The sequence below is a fragment of the Lucilia cuprina genome, chromosome 2 (assembly GCF_022045245.1).
Source record: "Lucilia cuprina isolate Lc7/37 chromosome 2, ASM2204524v1, whole genome shotgun sequence".
Taxonomy (NCBI): domain Eukaryota; kingdom Metazoa; phylum Arthropoda; class Insecta; order Diptera; family Calliphoridae; genus Lucilia; species Lucilia cuprina.
The window spans coordinates 22,221,783-22,238,655 of record NC_060950.1 but is presented as its reverse complement, the minus strand read 5'-3'; the positions used below and the strand labels follow the sequence as shown (position 1 = coordinate 22,238,655).

The 16,873-nt window shown below is 32.6% G+C and overlaps 1 protein-coding gene across 3 annotated transcripts in view; it reads left to right on the top strand.

Moving 5' to 3' along the window:
- Positions 1-10,660: 10,660 nt before the first annotated feature.
- Positions 10,661-16,873, top strand: part of LOC111680796 (conserved oligomeric Golgi complex subunit 8) — a 66,884-nt gene continuing 60,671 nt past the window's right edge. Inside the window, exons 1-6 of one of the 3 annotated variants that reach the window (XM_046956662.1) lie at positions 10,661-10,737; positions 10,795-11,267; positions 11,320-11,533; positions 11,867-12,063; positions 12,129-12,926; positions 13,027-13,268. In XM_046956662.1, coding sequence (XP_046812618.1) covers positions 10,683-10,737; positions 10,795-11,267; positions 11,320-11,533; positions 11,867-12,063; positions 12,129-12,902 — 1,713 coding nt within the window. In that variant the 5' untranslated portion in view covers positions 10,661-10,682 and the 3' untranslated portion in view covers positions 12,903-12,926; positions 13,027-13,268. Of the gene's footprint in view, positions 10,738-10,794; positions 11,268-11,319; positions 11,534-11,866; positions 12,064-12,128; positions 12,981-13,026; positions 13,269-16,873 lie in introns of those variants that run through there. The other 2 variants (XM_023442503.2, XM_023442502.2) reach the window with 2 other exon arrangements.

Here is a 16,873-nt window from a genome sequence, read left to right as displayed (position 1 = left end):
GAGCAATATTAACAACAACAAAAACTGTTGTAGCAGCAGGGGCTGCAACAACAAAATGATTATCAATTCATATGATAATCATTCAATTGAAAAGTAAATGTAAATGTTACCCGTAAGTAAGTGTTTCGCTATGGTTGTAGATGGAAATGGTCTAATGAATACATGATGATGATCTTGTTCTACTCTCATACGCCTGCGATCGATACTTCTAACTACAGTTTATCGTTATATTGCTATTAGTTGTTCTATACAAAAGTGTTAGTGTAGAACAGACAATAATGATGAAGCCGAAGACGATGTTGATCATACCAAAGACCAAAACAAAAACAACGACTCCAACCAAGATCAACTGACGCTAATATGTCTGTGAATGAAAGAAGCAAAAAAAAAAAATAGAAGTCGCTTGATTACTCTGTATGGTGTTTTTTTCATATTGAGTGTCGTGCGGTGTGGTTTCGAAGATAAAGAAGAAAATAATGTTGAAATTGAGATTAATTTTATTACTACAAACAAAGTGCTGACTGAATGGTGGACGGTTTGACATATAGACGAATCAACGCACTTGTTTTCCAAAAAAAAAAAAAAAAAACACAAAACTGCAAATAAAGTGAAATCTAAGAAGTTCTTGTAAATTCTATAAATATTTGAACATGTATGTCTATTTTTGATTAAGTATATCTAATGGAAACATCAGATATTTTCAAAATAATTATATGGGACTAAATTTCGGAAGATATATTGGCTTTTTATTGAACTGATATTACTTTTATATTTATATCGTTTAAGTAATTTTACTATAAACCTGTGAATTCTAGCTATGCGTCACCTAATTCCTATCGAGCGAGAGATCTTACGTCCTCCCTACTTAAAACCTCGGAACGGATAGTCGATAGTACGGTTAAAAGCAATATATCAAAATCAAAAAATATCAAAAAATATATCAATTTGAACAACATTCTTAACTAAAGGGAAGTTCGGTAGAAACCGCTTTAAGCGAAGTTGTCCTCTGCATCCTTCGATAGCAAACTGTATATATATATATATATATATATATATATATATATATATATATATATATATATATATATATATATATATATATATATATATATATATATATATATATATATATATATATATATATATATATATATATATATATATATATATATATAATATATATATATATATATATATATATATATATATATATATATATATTGACATCGAAAGCACATTCACACTGATATCTAGATAAGTAGTTTTATGTTGAGAGATGACCGATATAAATAACAGGTAGGAATCCGTTGCTACACGGATGGCTCTAAATTGCGGGAAAAAGTGGGACTGGGGTTTTATATTGAAATACAGCAATGTTCACCTAATCATAACACAAGCTTCCAGACACATTCCAAAGAATAACGGAATACGTTAATTGCATTATAATGATTATGGTGCTCAATACCTAAAACTAAGATCGTATTAGAGGTCCCCCGGGGGCATGGCATAGTCCTTGTATAGATTGAAAAGAGATCGAACTAGAGCACCACATAATCTGGTACTACGGGTGGCCAGTTGAACGCATTACTATGTCCTGGTTGGTCAATTGGTTGAGGTTTCTTCGGGATCCACGTAGTGACTGTCGTTTAAACCCAAATTCGAGGGAAGAGTGAGTTGCGGTTAAAAGACTGATGTAAGTTAAAGTCAATATTTCGGGATAAGTTCGATGCTGTTGCCGAAACAACAGATACCCCACAGAGGAGTAAATGTGGGACTAAGCATTGGAAATGAGTTGGTATTAATTGTATATGATACGGGATGAATGTGGGGTAGGGCGGGCCTCACCCACCCGTGTACCTGCAATAATTGTGTCGTATGTTTTTCTTTTATAAATGTGTCGTATAAATGAGATGTGTGCTGGGTTGTATGATGATGGCTGAAAGGTATCATAAACAAATGATACCATTGAATTTTCCTTCCTTGTCCAGATATGTTCAGAGTATAATCTGTTCATATCAGAATTACCACATTGTGTCCCTGTGAGTAAGAACAAAGTCTCGACTTAATTGATGGATTCGTACTTCGGTCCATCGGTTACGTCTCTAGGTGCTGTTGCCGAATCAACAGGGGCCATCCAGCGATGGTAGACCGTCGTCAAGTCTACCCAGTGGATGAGTGGATCAGGCCAGGTCAGCACTTCGACATTCACTCTCCCAAAGGTAATGTTTACAACATATGGGTACCAGACCACTTGAAAGTAGTCGGCAACGAAGGAGCGAATGTAATAACTTAAAAAGAAACTCGAGGAAGCTAACCTGACGAACACTATTGAAACGATTTGTAGAACAATAAATATATACCCTGATCAGAGCAAGATCAGAAATCTCCTCAAAATAATCAAATCTGAGGTTAGTATGATGGTACGTATTTTGGACACACAGGATTACGATCACATCTATACAAAATTGGAATTGCGGATTCAGACGAGTGTAGAGTATATCGAGAGGAAAGTCAAACGTATTATATTTTCGAAATGTTTAACATGAGTCACAAATAACGGATATATAAAAATACATTTAATTCTTAAACTGAATTTCGAAGAAACTCTAATAACAGATCTTGGCCTAATAATGGACTGAAAGTAGTAGTAGTAGTGCAATTAACAGTCTCTGTTTAGCTCTATTGGTATATAAATACTTTTACTTTAAATTTGATGTGGATCGGCATTATTATATTCAAAACCCCTAGACTAGAAGTCATTTTTTTTGTTTTCCTTTAAAGGGACTTCTATGTTTCTCCTCGTTTAATAATATAGATTTTGTTGTTCAACTTATATCGAAACACTTTTAATTGCAGATCATTGGTAAAACATATTGTTGTTGTTTTTTTTGTTGCAATTGTTTTATATTGATGCTGTTAATAAATGTTAAAATATACACTCACTCATTCATTCGCTCAGTCTTGCTGTGTAATGATGTCTAACAACAATTAATGATGATGTTGTTACTAATACTAATATCATTGTTGTTGTTATTGATTTGCTGCTTACTGCAGCAATATATAGTTGTTGTGCTGTTCCATACTGCTGACAATGTTAAGTTATGTTGCGTTGGTGAAAGTAGAACATTTGTTTCGTTGCTCGCATTATTTATTAAGGAAAATGATGATGATCATGATGATGTTGTTGAAAAATATATTAAGAAATATTGACAGCAGTTAAAACAGCATAAATAAATAACAATATAAAATGGGTTTATTTATCATTTTATACCCTTGATGTTTCGTAGAGCTTCGCTAATTTCAATAATTTTTATACAAACCACCAAAGAAGATGAGGGTATAACGTTTTTTTTTTTTTAACATATCGAAGTATTTGTCATAGTCCTATGGGTCCTTATTCAAATTTTTAGACGATCTAGCCATGTCCGCCCGTCCGTCTATCTATTGAAAGCACAAAAGGGTCCGAACAAATAGTGGGCTAAAATTTCATACAAATATTCCTGTCCAGAATTATCCATATCAGCCTTATAAATTCACCGTAATAAAAGGACTTTTTACACTCATTACAGGCTTAGAACTTAAAAATCAACAATTTGAATAGAAATCAAAATCCAGCCTATATTTGGCCCTACATATAAGACAGCCTTAAGGAAATAACTTTTACGCTTATTACTGGCTCGTTGTACATCAAATTTTACGAGGATCGGCCATTAACTGCCTCTGCTACCATATAAAGTTGGAGGTCCTTTCGCATTCTGCGCGTCTGACAAAAAAGTAGAATCAATGTATTTGTATGTTGAAAGTTTCAAGTACAAAAGCGTAGAATGTGTTGGCGCATAGAATGCTTAAAGTAGATCTATTTTCTATACATTTTATAACAGAAGAATTGACTTTATCCCTTTTATACCGAACCATAAATCCTTAATTAGTGATTTAAAAGTATGAGGGTAGCGATGAAATTCCACATAAGCAAATTGGTCCCATGTAAGGTCCCCTTCAGAAAATGTAGAACATTAAATATCTTTCTTTTTTCATTTCCACCTTGAATGTTAAAAAAAGAAAATACGTGGATACAGCACTACATAGTTTAACCACGATAATAGAGAAGTCTCTTCGCGAAGATGAATATACCCTAGCATGCTTTCTTAACATTAAAAAAGCTCTTAATGATACCGGATGTAATAATAGATTGAATTATGAAGACGTTAACACAACGACAAGAACAGTGGCCTCCGATAGGTTAGTGGTTAGAGTTTTAGTCTGGTAGATCGGAGGTGGTGGGTTCGACTTCCACCTGAGGCACTGGTTAAGGAGCACACAACAGATCCGATAGAGGCCTAAGTGTATTTCTTCGGATTTGCTATACATACCCAGCAGTTCGACGGGACAGTCCCGAACTGACCACTTCATCTACCACTTGTGGTGGCCCCTAGCCACCTGACTACCTAGGTGACCAAACATTTTAACATGGGCTTGTCCTACGAGGAAGTCAATCGTTACTCTACACCCTACAAAGAGGCAGTAAAGAGACGATTGCCTCCGCTCTCGCTTACAAAGGGGACACTAAAGTGACGACTGTCTTCATTCTCGTTTATTTGTGACGAAAGACCAAAAACATACGAATTGGAGTCAGCCAAGTGGTAAGATATTATTCAAGTGTCCACTCTCGAGAATACTATGGGACAATAATGTGACGATTGACCCGAAAGATATAAATTTGAGTCAACCAGATGGTGGCATATTAGTAGAAAGTAATAATCATTTCTCCAAAAGATGGGTAAAAGTAAAAAAAATACTTTTAAGAGTATAATCTCTAGGTTACTTAAGGACAGTAAAGAGACGACTGTCTCCGCTCCCGCTTACAAACAGGATACTAAAGTGACGACTGTCTTCGTTCTCGATTACAAAGGGTACATTCGTGACGAATGACCCAAAACATACGAATTACGATCATCCAGGTGGTGAACTATTAGTGGAAATTATTGTCTTTTTCGTATGCATTGACTCTTTGTCGAACTGCTAGGTATATGTTCATCCTCCTTTCAAGCTAACTAACTAACACAACGACATATACATATAGGCGGAAATAGGCGGTGATGTTATGAGTGCCATAGCTTCCAGAGACACTAAAAAGGGTGGGATTTTATCAGCTACGTTATGGATTATTGTTCTAAATTTAATTCTCTTAGAACTCAGGAAAATGTGGATCGGTACGGTGGCTTATGCTGATGATCTAGTGCTAGTAACTAGACGAAAAAGCAGAAGTGATGTAACGTGAATAAATAGGCAAATAATTCGGGACTGAATCCAGAGTTGGTACTCTTTACAAAACAACCTTGTAAAGAGCTTACTTTCAACTGCCTAAAAATGTTTGGTATAACTTTGCCACATTCTTTAGAGTTATATTTGATTATAAACTAAAATGGATAGGAAACCTAAATGAAAGGATTAAGAAAGTGTATATAGCTATCTACTTATGTTAACATCTTATGGGAAAACATGGGGATTCAAACCACGACTGATATACTGTATATACAAATCTATAGTAAGACCAGTTCTGGCGCATGATTCTATTGTCTGGTGGCCAAAAATGCATTTCTCTACATGTACACATTAAAGAATGCAGATAACTGGGAAGTAATTCTGGTATTTTCTGTAAAATTCTAGGCATCAGACACAGCTTTAGACTAGATGATACATGCAGCATATTTCATGCTGAAATAATTGCAGTGGCTGAAGCAGCAAGAATAATATCTATGAGACCAATATTTACATGCGATATTACGATTTACATAGAAAGCCAAATTGCCATAAAGCCACTGGCAAACTGAAATGTTAGATCTAAAGAAGTCAGCCATTGTCGCAGAGAGCTACAGATTCGCAGCAAACAACGTGCATTGAATAGCAAATGAAGTAGCAAGAGCCGGAGCTGAAGTTTCCCTGGCCTTCGTATATATAACAACGTGCATTGAATAGCAAATGAAGTAGCAAGAGCCGGAGCTGAAGTTTCCCTGGCCTTCGTATATATAAGAGATACATTTTGAATATAATCGGATACTCTTTGTCAAAATTCTTTATAGTGTAAACAGACGAAGTCTCTTTCGAAACCAGAAGATAAAAATATAGGGTAGAAGGGGGATCATTCGCCATAGGGGCACATCTGTCAATGCGAATAACTTGAAAACCGAGTAATCGATTTTAACGCATTATTAAATTTTGTTTTCGTTTATCGATTATCTATCATCCCTGAAAATTTGAAACATTAACTTTACATATGATGGGAGGCAGACATGTTTACTTGTTTTTCAAAGAGCTGTGAAAATATTTCACTGTGTGAACTTTTTGTGTTAACTTTTTTTAGTTTTTGTGATAGAAAAAATATCTTGATCAGTATTAGAATGTCAATAATAGTGAACAATAAGACATAATAAAATTTTCGATAATATAATTTGAAGCTCGAAAAAAATTAAAACTAAACCCCAGAACTGCCTGTGGGGCACATGCGCCAAATATATGTAATGCTTGTGATGTAGAACAAAATTTGGTTGAAATATAGAAAAAATCAGTAATAATTTTTTGTTAGTTTTTGTGAAATAAACAATAAATATCTGATTTATTATACTTTGTTTAATCAATTAAGGTATAAAACAGCAAAATAAGTTTTTATTTTTGTAATTTTTTATTTTACTAATGACAAATCTGCCCCATCCCCTTGGAGTATTTACCCCATGGATGGGGCGGTATCGCCGTTTTTGGTCAGTGCGGAAAAGTTAAAAAAATATGTACATGAGGATGACTTAAGAAAAATTTAAAGGAATAAAACTAAAGCCAACATATCTAAGTATTCGAACCAAGAAAAAAATTATGAATATGTATTGTGGTTTTAATTTGAGGCAGCTTCAAAAAAAAGTGGCGTATGGTCCCCCTTCTACCCTACTGATAAAACTTTTGGATCTTGACAAATATGAACTAAGAATGTATGTAGGAACGTGTTAAGAACGTCCAACAAGGAGAATATATTCCACTTTCTCTGCCTATACGTTGCATTATCACATTGTCGATTTAAATGCTTTAAGTTTTATTTCTTTTAGAGCTTTGATGAACTTAGAGGAATGAGGAATAAACTATACGAAAGACAGCAATTGGATCAAATAGCATATCATTATGACAACGCAGACTATGGCACAGTTATGGATTAGCTACTATAAACTCACACAACTTCTGAGGTCCTTCCTAAACCTATATCGGATGTGATATTTTTTCAGATTTTATATTTCTGGTGGAAAAGTTCAATGAAACTATGTTAATTACTCCTTGCAAATCGAACCTAATTGCTAGTGTATGGTATCATAAAGTCGGGAATGCTTGTTTATAGTACAATACTTGTTGCGTATAGATCAAATACAAGTACAGCCATATTATTGTTGCATGTAACTTGAATGTTTTTTATCGCTGCTGTTGTCGTCGTCGTTGTTGTTGCTTATTAGGTTGTTGTTGTTGTTATTAGGTTGTTGTTGTTATTGTAGTAGTATGAAATCTGGTAGATCTTTCTCTTTAACTTCTAATAAGTAATTACATTTACTTTTTTTTTTGCTTAGTGTCATTATATTTTATGGTTTTGTCTTGATTGTTGTTCTATGTAGTCCAAAGTCTCATCATGCGTGTGTTCCTGTTTATGTATTCGTAGTTTTGGACTACACTTTCTTTATAGATTTTCCGCCAATATATATATTTTTTTTGTTCCCGTTGTTTGTCTGTGTATATCTCTTTAGATGATTACTTTAGACTACATGGCGTCATTACATTTGGCTTTTTGTATGAAAACTTAAATTTATTTACTTTTTCTAGCATTTTCTTCTTGTGTTGTCGTTGTTTTTTCCTGCGTTTTTTTTTTCCTATACGACAGTATGGGTATTTAAGCAATTATTTATCGCTTTGTTGATTAGAATTTTTTATGCTTTTATGTTTTAGTTGTTTATTTTTTATAATCTGTTGTCTTAATTGTTGGCTTGTTGTTTTTTTTATATTTTTATTATTAATTTTAAGTTTATATTTCTTAGAGTTGTGGTAAAGAGTTAATAGAAATCTCCCACCGAAAAAAAGTGTTGTTTTAATTATACTTAATGAAGGTTTTGTTTTAATGATTTCTTTTAGGAATTCTAAAAAAATTCTCCTCTAAAATTAGAGCAATTATTTTAAATATTTCGACAAAAAAAATGAGAAAAAAAACATTCTTTTAATAAAAGTTTATTGCTTAAGTCTTTTGTTTTAGTTAGCATTTTGCAACATTTGTGACCGTTAGTTTTTTGGGTAAGTGGTAATTTTCACACAACAGCCAATTTAGGAAAAGAATGTGCTAATATGTATATATTAAATACGATATAGGGATTTAACTAATTAAGTTTAATAATATTCAAATTTTGGAGTCTGTTTTAAGAAAATGTATAATATAATTGAATATTATTGAAAAAGTAATGAAATAAATGTTAATCAATACAAATGTATATGTACATATACATATGTATGTATATATGTATATAAATAACAGTGTGTTTTTTGTTTGTTTGTGGGTTTGTTTGAAGTCTATTGACTGCTAAACGGCTGGATCGATTTTTTTTTTTTGAAATTTTCACAGTGTCTTCCTGTATGTCTGGACGGAACTATAGGATATCTCAGAAACTGTCCTCAAATTTTGTATTGACAAAATTGACAAAATGTACAGCCTAGCTTTAGTATATCTATAAAAGTATAACAGCTAGAGTCCTTTAGTATCGACAAATATTTAGGACAAAAAACTGGCGGATTATTAATAGGGGACGTAGCACCCTCCATAAGAATTACATACTAAAATTAATTTACCTATACAATAAACTATTGTAGTTAAAATCTTAAAATTTTGCACTAATATCTAAGTCCATAAGAATAGTTGTTGAGAAAATGGGCGGATAGCTATAGTGGGCGTGATACTCTCCATAAGAATAAAATGATATATTCGTATATTTGAAAATATATAACAGCTAGAGTCCTAAAATTTTGTCAGAACCACTTTAGTGTCAATGTGATTATTTAAGGGAAAAAAGGGACGGACTAGTACTTATCTGGGAAAGCAAAATCCTAAAATTTTGCACGAAAACTTTGAAATCAATATGGTATAGTGATTTTTATATTGGGTTTGTGCTGATGTTTGTAACATACAAAAATATTCGCCCTATACCCACCTTAAAGTATACCAATCGGCTTAGAATCGTTTTTTGATTAAGCTATATTCGTCCGTCCGTCTGGTTGGCTGGCTGTCCATGTAAACCTTGTGCTCTAAAGGGGTAGAAATCCCCTTATCTATAAAAGAATTTTTGTCTTTAGAATTTTCCAAGTAGTGTTCCTGATGGATGTAATAATGTGAAGTATTAAGTATCACAAGTATTGTGTTTATCCAAAATAAAAGTCGTTAAATCTCGCCCTAAAATGTACTACGAAATAACCATTTCAGATTTTTATACCCTTCACATTCGTAAGAAGGGTATATATAAGTTTGTCATTCCGCTTGTAATTTCTATAATTTTCTGACCCTATAAAGTATATATATTCTGGATCCTTATAGATAGCAGAGTCGATTAAACCATGTCCGTCTGTCTGTCTGTTGAAATCAGTTTTTAGAGGTCTTCAGATATTCGGCGAGATCCGAATCTTCAATAATTCAGTTAGACATGCTTTCGAGAAGATCCCTATTTAAAATCAGCAAAATCGGTCTATAAATAACTGAGATATGAGCAAAAATCCGAGACAATCTCTGAAAATTTCATTAAAAAAGCCACATTTTTTTCATGCTTTGTTAAAAAAGCAACAACAACACTGTGAATTGGATAAAGATGTACATGTGCGTGTGGAGATGTATTTGGTTTTATTCAGCTGTGTATTTTTTTGTATGTTTGGACGCTGTTCTGTTCTCACGAAGGTAAGTGGGTATAACAAGAGAGATAAAGCAGTAATATGTTCGTAACACATCTGATATTTGTTTGAGGGTGGTAATGCAGTTTGACGGTGGTATTACAGTACAACGGTTAATTTTTCTTTCTGCTACAGTTTATATTTGTTTGTGTGTATGTTATGTGTGACATCTGTGCAGAGATACAAAATAAATAAAAACTGTTTTTTAAAACATACTTGGTGAAGGGTATATAAGATTCGGCACAGCCGAATATAGAAATATTACTTGTTATCTTTAGATTTGTTTGAGCACTAACTTTGAGTTTTTTTCCTATAAAATGGAATAACAAAAGAATGTAATGAACATATATAAATAGCCTCATCCACCACTATAGTGCTGTAGGATTTTTATTTATAATGTACATATTTAGGGTAGCGAAGTAAACTGAGTATAGATAGTTTCATTAATAATTTGGAACATAACTACAAAGTTCATGTATATATCCTATTATTTTTAATATAACTGCTAGTTAAACATATTAAATTTTGAAATTAACGGATATTGAACAGAACATTTAGGCAGCGGTTTATTACAACAGTGGTTGATTATTACTGTTTGCTACTACGTTAAAGTACAGCACTGTGTGTTTTCCCAAAAAACAGCTGATAATACTTTGTTGTTATTGTCGTGGCAAAAATAAAAGAAAAATTTTAATTTGCCGATATTAAAGGAAAAAATATATAATTTTTTAATTAAAATGGATTTAGAAAGCGAAAGAATATTAAAATTAATATTTCCCGATGGTGTACCTGGTAATTATAATGAAATCTCTTATAAAAATCATAAAATTTAAACAAATTTCCTTGCAGAAAATTTACGTGACAATCCGGAATTGTTTAATTATCTCAACAAATTGGGCACCTACAAAGTGGATCAATTAAAAAAGGAACAGACACGTCTTACCGAAGAAACTAAACATATTGTGGAGCAAACACAAGACTTGGCCATTTCGAATTATAAAACATTTATTAAAACCGCTGAAAACTCACGTTCCATATACAGTGAATTTAAAAATGCCGAATCACAGGTGGAAACTTTAATTGATAAATTGCCCCAACTAATTGATAAATGTGAAAATTTCCAAAAAGAATCATTGGATATTAACGAACAGCGTCGTTTGAATACTATAACATTAAAAAAGAATGCACAATTATTGGAAATTTTAGAATTGCCACAATTAATGGAACGCTGCATTAGAGAGGGTAGATATGAGGAAGCTTTAGAATTGGCTAGTTATGTACAGAAGATGGGTGAGAATCAAGGACATATTCCAATTATTAAGGTGAGATTTCTTAAATTCATAAAGATACCTTTATAATGCTTTGTTTTTGTAGAGTATTGTTAATTCAGTGGAGTTGTTGTGGCATACAATGCTGGTACAATTAGTGGCTCAATTACGTACAGATTTACAATTGCCCAAATGTTTACAAATTGTTGGTTACTTGCGTAGAATGCAGGCTTTCGGTACAAATGAACTAAAATTGAAATTTTTACAAGCCAGAGATGCCTGGTTAACTAATTCATTGAAGGCTATACCTATGGATGATGGTAAGTAATCTAAAATGGGTTTGAAATAACTTCAATAAGGAAGAAGGGAAAGAACTTCAGGACTTTGTTTAATATAGTATTTGCTGCAGCAAAAAGCTGCATTTTAGTCTGTAATTACTAGACTTTGTCTAAAACTAGTTCTAAGAATGCTTTAGAAAACGTATACATCTAATGCTAGATTGTTGTTTAAGAATCTGAAGTAGTACTTTATGCACTCGTTCCAAAACTAGTTGTTTTGAGAACAAATTCTAAAACTTTTCCTCAGCTGTATGGTCCTTTTTATATATAAACAAATTTCTTTAATTAAAATTAATTTAATTAAATATTTTTCAGCTCAACAACATTTAACTAAAACTATAGAAGTAACACGCGTAAATCTCTTTAATATTATCAATCAATACAAGGCCATATTCCCAGAAGAAGATGAGTTAGCAGCAGAAACTTTAACAGGTTCGGCAACAAGTCAAAAGCCCTTACAAGGAGTAAGTTGTGATGGATCACGATTATTTCAATCATGGTTACACGAAAAGGTAAATGTTTATTTACAACAATACATTCAACTTTATAAAACAGCACACTTGTATCTTGATTTTAGATTACGGATTTCCTAAAAACCTTGGAGTTTGATTTACAACGAGGCATTGTCCTTTTCGATACAGTTTTGGGACAATGTATGTATTTCGGTTTATCATTTAGTCGTGTAGGTGCTGATTTTAGAGCCCTCATGGTGCCGATTTTTGTTAAAGTTATTAAAGAGAAATTTTTATCAGCCATTGCTGTAGTAAATCAAAGTTTCGAAAAGGAATTGCAGAAATATACACTAATCAACAAAGTAACAGTACACAATAGAAATTCTGCAAATACAAGTGATGCAAATGATTTGGAATCTTATTCGCCTCCCGAAACTTTGTTAGATTTCCACCCTTTGGCCGCTTTATGTAATGGTTACTTGAATGCTCTAAATGATTTGCGTTTATGTGCACCCACTGCTTTGGCAAATGATGTTACCAATAGTTTACAACAATCTCTAGAAATGGTGGCCAAACGCATTTTGTCTTTCTATCGCCAGGAACAACAAGCTTTCACAGCCAATGAAAGAGATACTTTTACCAAATTGTGTGCATGTTTTGCCTATGATTTAATACCCTATTTGCAACGTTGTATACATGCCATATTTCCGCCAAATGACTTAAGCAGTCATTTGGGTGTAAATTTAAATGCTCTGGAGAATACGAAAATAACTTATTTACAGCAAAAAGATATTTTGGAGCCCTTAAAGCATTTATTACCCAACAAAGTTGAGACATTTATGAAATCGGACACGCCAAAGGCAGTAGAAACCAATGTGGCTGTGACAGCCGAAGGTTAAAAACAATATTTTATCCAGTATAAGGTAATAAATAAACGATACATTTTTTTAATAAGTAATAAACATATTTGTAGCAAAAATAATGTTTTTGTTAAAACCAAATTTTTTACTAATTATATTAAAGCGATATTGGGGTGATTGCAAATATGATCTGCTGACTTACCACAAGAATCTGCACACATTCTTATTTTCCGATAAAAGTTTTTACGACTTTGTGTTAGAATGTTTGTTCTTATTCATCGATACAATTGAACATCTTTTATATCAAATCCTAAAATTATACTATACTTTTTTAATTTTAAAATCTATAAAATTTTATGAAATTAATGGACTCTGTATGAATAAAATAAGTATTAGCTACCCAGCAAAAACAATAAGGAAAAAGATGTAAAATTTTAATTTTCTATACGGTTTGATAAAATCAGTGTTTAAATAACTAGACTACAAGTAGCTGTAGTAACGAAAAATAACTACTTTTGTAGTTAAAAATTTTCAAAAACTAGCAGCAAATCATTTACTATTACTACTGCTACCTTTAGATTTTGGTAGCAGTAGTTAAAGATGTAGCAAAAAACAAAAATTTTAATAATAGTAGTAGAGTCATTGGTATTTAAATATTTTAATGTAGCAATTGAATACTTCAATTAGTAGCACTAAATATTTTCTTCAAGTAGCAATAAATGTTATTATATTTTTCAACAATTAAAAATTTGGTAGCATTGCTACTTTATTTTGGTAGCAGTTCTAGGTAGCAATGCTAATTAAATTTTTGGTAGCTTAAAATTTTGGTAGCTTAAAATTTTGGTAGCATAAAAATAATTTTTTTATTAAAATACAAAAAAAAAAATACGTCATTCAGAAAAAAGGCACAAGCTGCGGGATTAAATTTAGGACTTCGATTTGTGGGCCTTCTAAAGACATATTTACGTATTATAAAGTTGCGATATTAATTTCTCATTATGTTCACTACTAAAAGGATTCATGTATATTTTTCAAGGATTATGTATCAAATTTTGCATGAAAATTTTCTTCATAAGAATTTTGTAAGTTTTAATGAATACAAATTCTTCGACTGAAAATCTTATAAAAAGCCTTCGACAGATGACCATCTACAAGCCTTTTTAAGTAAGCATATATAATTAAAACGATTTTTCAATGCGACTTGATGTACATGTGTCTATAGAATAATGCCTTTAGTAAGGCCCCTATACTGAACATTTTTCCCGTTGGGATATGTGTATTTGTTAGTTTATTTTTTGTTTTCGAAGTTTTTTACTTTTTCTATTGCTACTTCAATTTTTATTCTATTGCTACCTCAATTATTTGGTAGCAATAGAACGAACAACTAGTAGCAAAGATTTCTATTGCTACTTTTCAAAAGTAGCAATAAAATTATTTATATTTTTAAGCTACTACCCCAATTGTAGTTTATGTTTTATTTAGAACTATTTCTACTTCTACTAATTTATTACTACTGCTATATTTGAGATTTACTTTTTTGTAAGTAGCAATAGTTTTAAAAACGTATGATTATAAAGCAAAACAAATGCCACTGCTACAACTTCAGACAATTGTTTAGAGCAGTAGTTAAAGCAATAATGTAATTCTTAGCAGCAAACATAGTTTTTCTAACACTGGATAAAATCAGTTTTGAGACGCTTTAACAGTTCAAATACACTTTGTATATAAAATTTCTTATGTCATCTGAAAGTCCAATTCGTTGACTTGAAAATAAAGACAGGTAGTTAGTTATCAAGGTTTCATTATTACCAAGTGCTGCCGGCTTGTTTGTACTTCACATTTTGTTGCAGATTGTAATGTGAGAGCAAGTATTTTAAGATAACTTAGCCTTACTTCTATTGTCCAAGTAGTAAAGAGAGTTGTTGGGGATGTTTGTCGGTGATATTTTTCAATTCTTCGAATGGAAGACTAACAGTTTTCGGGGTAAGATGTAATATAAAAACCGACCTCATTCCCCGACAGACGAAATGACCCGAACTATTCGGCCAAGGGCTGTCAACGCCAGTAACAACAATACAATTTTCTGCTGCTGAGCAACATATTCCGGCATTGTTGCTCCGCATCATTTTGGTCCGTGCCGGAATTAAATCCCGGGACATGGTTTTGCACAGTTTGCCAGAACCGACTGCACCATGTGCATCCAATTAAGGTGCAACTCTTGTTTGGGCTGGTGGCATCTCAGAAATTTGGTCGCTTACAACAACTTTTAGAAACCGTGTTGGGACCCAGCAAAAAATAATTGATGTTATATTTTACAAACGACTTCTTAATCACATCTAAAAATGCGATTACATATTTTTCGCTTTTATAAACTAAATATTTCCTTACAAATGAAAACCAAGTTAAAAGAGAGGAAAGAGATGTAGAAAAGTCACTACAAATAACATACTCGAAGTACATCAAACTTTGGTGAAAAACCAATGAAATGTCATTGAACGAATTCAGTTTATTTTTGACATCCAAATATCGGATTTTTTATGCTTCTACGAATAAGATTAGATGTAGTTCATAGTTGTCAAAAATGAACAACACCCCTCCAATGACATGCTAATGTAAAATTCATAGGTTTTTCACCAAAATTGGAAGTACTTCAAGTATGTTATTTGTAGTGAAAATTCTACTTCTTTTTCCTCACTTTTTTTGCTGGGTGGTTTTGTTAGTTTTTTATACATACGTACACGTAAAGGGAAGAGCGCAAGAATGCTCATTTGAGAGCTCAATGCGTTTCGCTGCTCGCGAGTGCCGTGATTGACCGTATCAAAATGATTTAATAACTGGAATGTCACAAAGACATAAGGTTTGTTTAAGGCCGTGTAAAACTTGCGTTGTGATGGTGCTTAAAGCTGTTGTTGTGTTGTGCTTTAGTCGGAATACATGTTGGTTATCTACTGCATGTAGTGTTATATAGGGGAAATAGGAGATAGGGGAAGATTTGGGAACTCCCTGATTAATTCTTCGAGACTTGGATTCCTGGATCCTTAACTCTATAAATGACTTTCGTCGAAACTTGTAATACAATGGCTATCTTTTGGTGTTGTCAGAGAGATCAAATTGGCCTTATCAAAAACATTTCATAGGTTGAATGCCACAAGGACACAAGTCCTAATTAAGGCCGTGGAATATTTATGTGGTAATGGTGCTTAAAGCTCTTGTTATGCTTTGCTTTAGACGCAATTCATGTTGGTTATCTGCTGGATGTAGATGTTATAATTCCGGTAGTAGTGCATCAAGTGTTTTAGCAATAAGTAATAGGGCGATAATTGAGCTGTGTGATATTCAAGCAAGGAAACAAAGCTATCCAATTTACAGATTTCAGGTATTATCCAAGTAGATATCGAAAAGTTGAGGACTTTTTTAAGGTACCCAACTTCAGGTTCATCTAAATTTATTAACATCAACATAGATATAGCGTCGGTATCAATAGTTTTCAATGATTAAGAATCATTGATGACCTTCATAATCGATCGTTGTAGAAACATATGACATTGACTCGAATATCTTGTAAATTCCTTACGATACGTCTTCTCGCCTTATTTTTGTTGCGGTGATGTTTAAACTGACGAGAAGTGTAGTTTGAGAAGCTTTTGGAGTCGGATGTGGTGTTTTCCTAGAAGGGATTTATGACCCTATCATGGTGTTTGGCTGTGTAATCTGTAAACCATAGTTTGTTGCCTTCAGAGGTGAGTATACAAATTCTGTATAACTTTGCCCTTGACCCCCTTGGCAGAATAGTTTAAATTTATTTATCTACAGAAAGCCTTCGTACTGTGTCAGGATGATTATTTATATCAACGACAGTTTTTTCACAAATTTCCTTCAAAAAATTTTTCATTTAATTGCGAAATCCCCCTTCCTCCTTTAAATCGAGTACTAAATTTGCCGATTTCTTTAAATATTGATGTGGTATAACATGTTTTTTTGTTCTGAAATAAAGTTAGGTATATATAACA